The sequence below is a fragment of the Lepidothrix coronata genome, unplaced genomic scaffold (genome assembly GCF_001604755.1).
Source record: "Lepidothrix coronata isolate B3197 unplaced genomic scaffold, Lepidothrix_coronata-1.0 Scaffold4434, whole genome shotgun sequence".
NCBI classification, from domain to species: domain Eukaryota; kingdom Metazoa; phylum Chordata; class Aves; order Passeriformes; family Pipridae; genus Lepidothrix; species Lepidothrix coronata.
In genome coordinates this window covers 1-1,030 of record NW_016694614.1, presented here as the reverse complement: position 1 = coordinate 1,030, position 1,030 = coordinate 1, and the positions used below count along the sequence as shown (strand labels likewise).

The following is a 1,030-nucleotide window of genomic DNA, read 5'->3' as shown; positions in this document are numbered from 1 at the left end:
GACAGGAGGACGGGCAGGGGGACAGGCAGGGGGACGGACAGGAGGACGGGCAGGGGGCCAGGCAGGGGCACAGCCAGGCGCTCCCCCAAGCGCCACCACCACCCCCCTTCTGACCGGACCCCTCCCCTCTCCCTCCCCTTTCTCCCCCCCCCCATCCCCAGGGTACCTCAGCGACTACATGGCGCCCTCGGCCTTCGAGGGGGACCCCGAGGCCGCGCTCAAGGTGCCCTCCCCGGCCGCCCTCTACCCCGGCGGGCGCGGCGACTTCGGCGCGGGGGACTCGGAGCCCCCCGACAGCCCCCACTCGGGCATGGCCGGCGGGTACATCAACGGCGACGCGGCCGTGAGCGAGGGCTACGCCGTGGACGCCTTCTTCATCACGGACGGGCGGTCGCGGCGCAAGGCGGTGGCGGGGCCGGCGGCGCGGGCCCTGCCCCGGCACACGTGCGGCGAGTGCGGCAAGAGCTACGCCACCTCCTCCAACCTGAGCCGCCACAAGCAGACCCACCGCAGCCTGGACAGCAAGATGGCCAAGAAGTGTCCGACGTGCGGCAAGGTGTACGTCTCCATGCCGGCCATGGCCATGCACCTGCTGACGCACGACCTGAAGCACAAGTGCCAGGTGTGCGGCAAAGCCTTCAGCCGGCCCTGGCTGCTGCAGGGCCACATGCGCTCCCACACCGGGGAGAAGCCGTTCGGCTGCGCCCACTGCGGCAAAGCCTTCGCCGACCGCTCCAACCTGCGCGCCCACATGCAGACCCACTCGGCCTTCAAGCACTTCAAGTGCAAGCGCTGCAGCAAGACCTTCGCCCTCAAGTCCTATCTCAACAAGCACTACGAGTCCGCCTGCTTCAAGGGGGCCGCGGCGCCCCTCAGCCCGCTGCGCCCCTGAGGGGGCCGCGCCCGCCCCCTTCATCCCCCTCCTCCTCCTCCTCCTCCTCCTCCTCCTCCTCCGCCCCCTCCCCGGAGAGCCGCGGCGCGGGGTGGAGCCGCCGGGAAGGAGTCGCCGGGAAGGAGTCGCCGGGAAGGA

General features: G+C 71.9%; 1 protein-coding gene across 1 annotated transcript; it reads left to right on the top strand.

Moving 5' to 3' along the window:
- The first annotated feature begins 42 nt into the window (after nt 1–42).
- Nucleotides 43–1,024, top strand: SCRT1 (scratch family transcriptional repressor 1). Its single transcript, XM_017803804.1, has one exon. It carries the CDS (start codon nt 179–181, stop codon nt 890–892), a length of 714 nt encoding a protein of 237 aa, XP_017659293.1. The 5' UTR covers nt 43–178; the 3' UTR covers nt 893–1,024.
- The last annotated feature ends 6 nt before the right edge of the window (nt 1,025–1,030 follow it).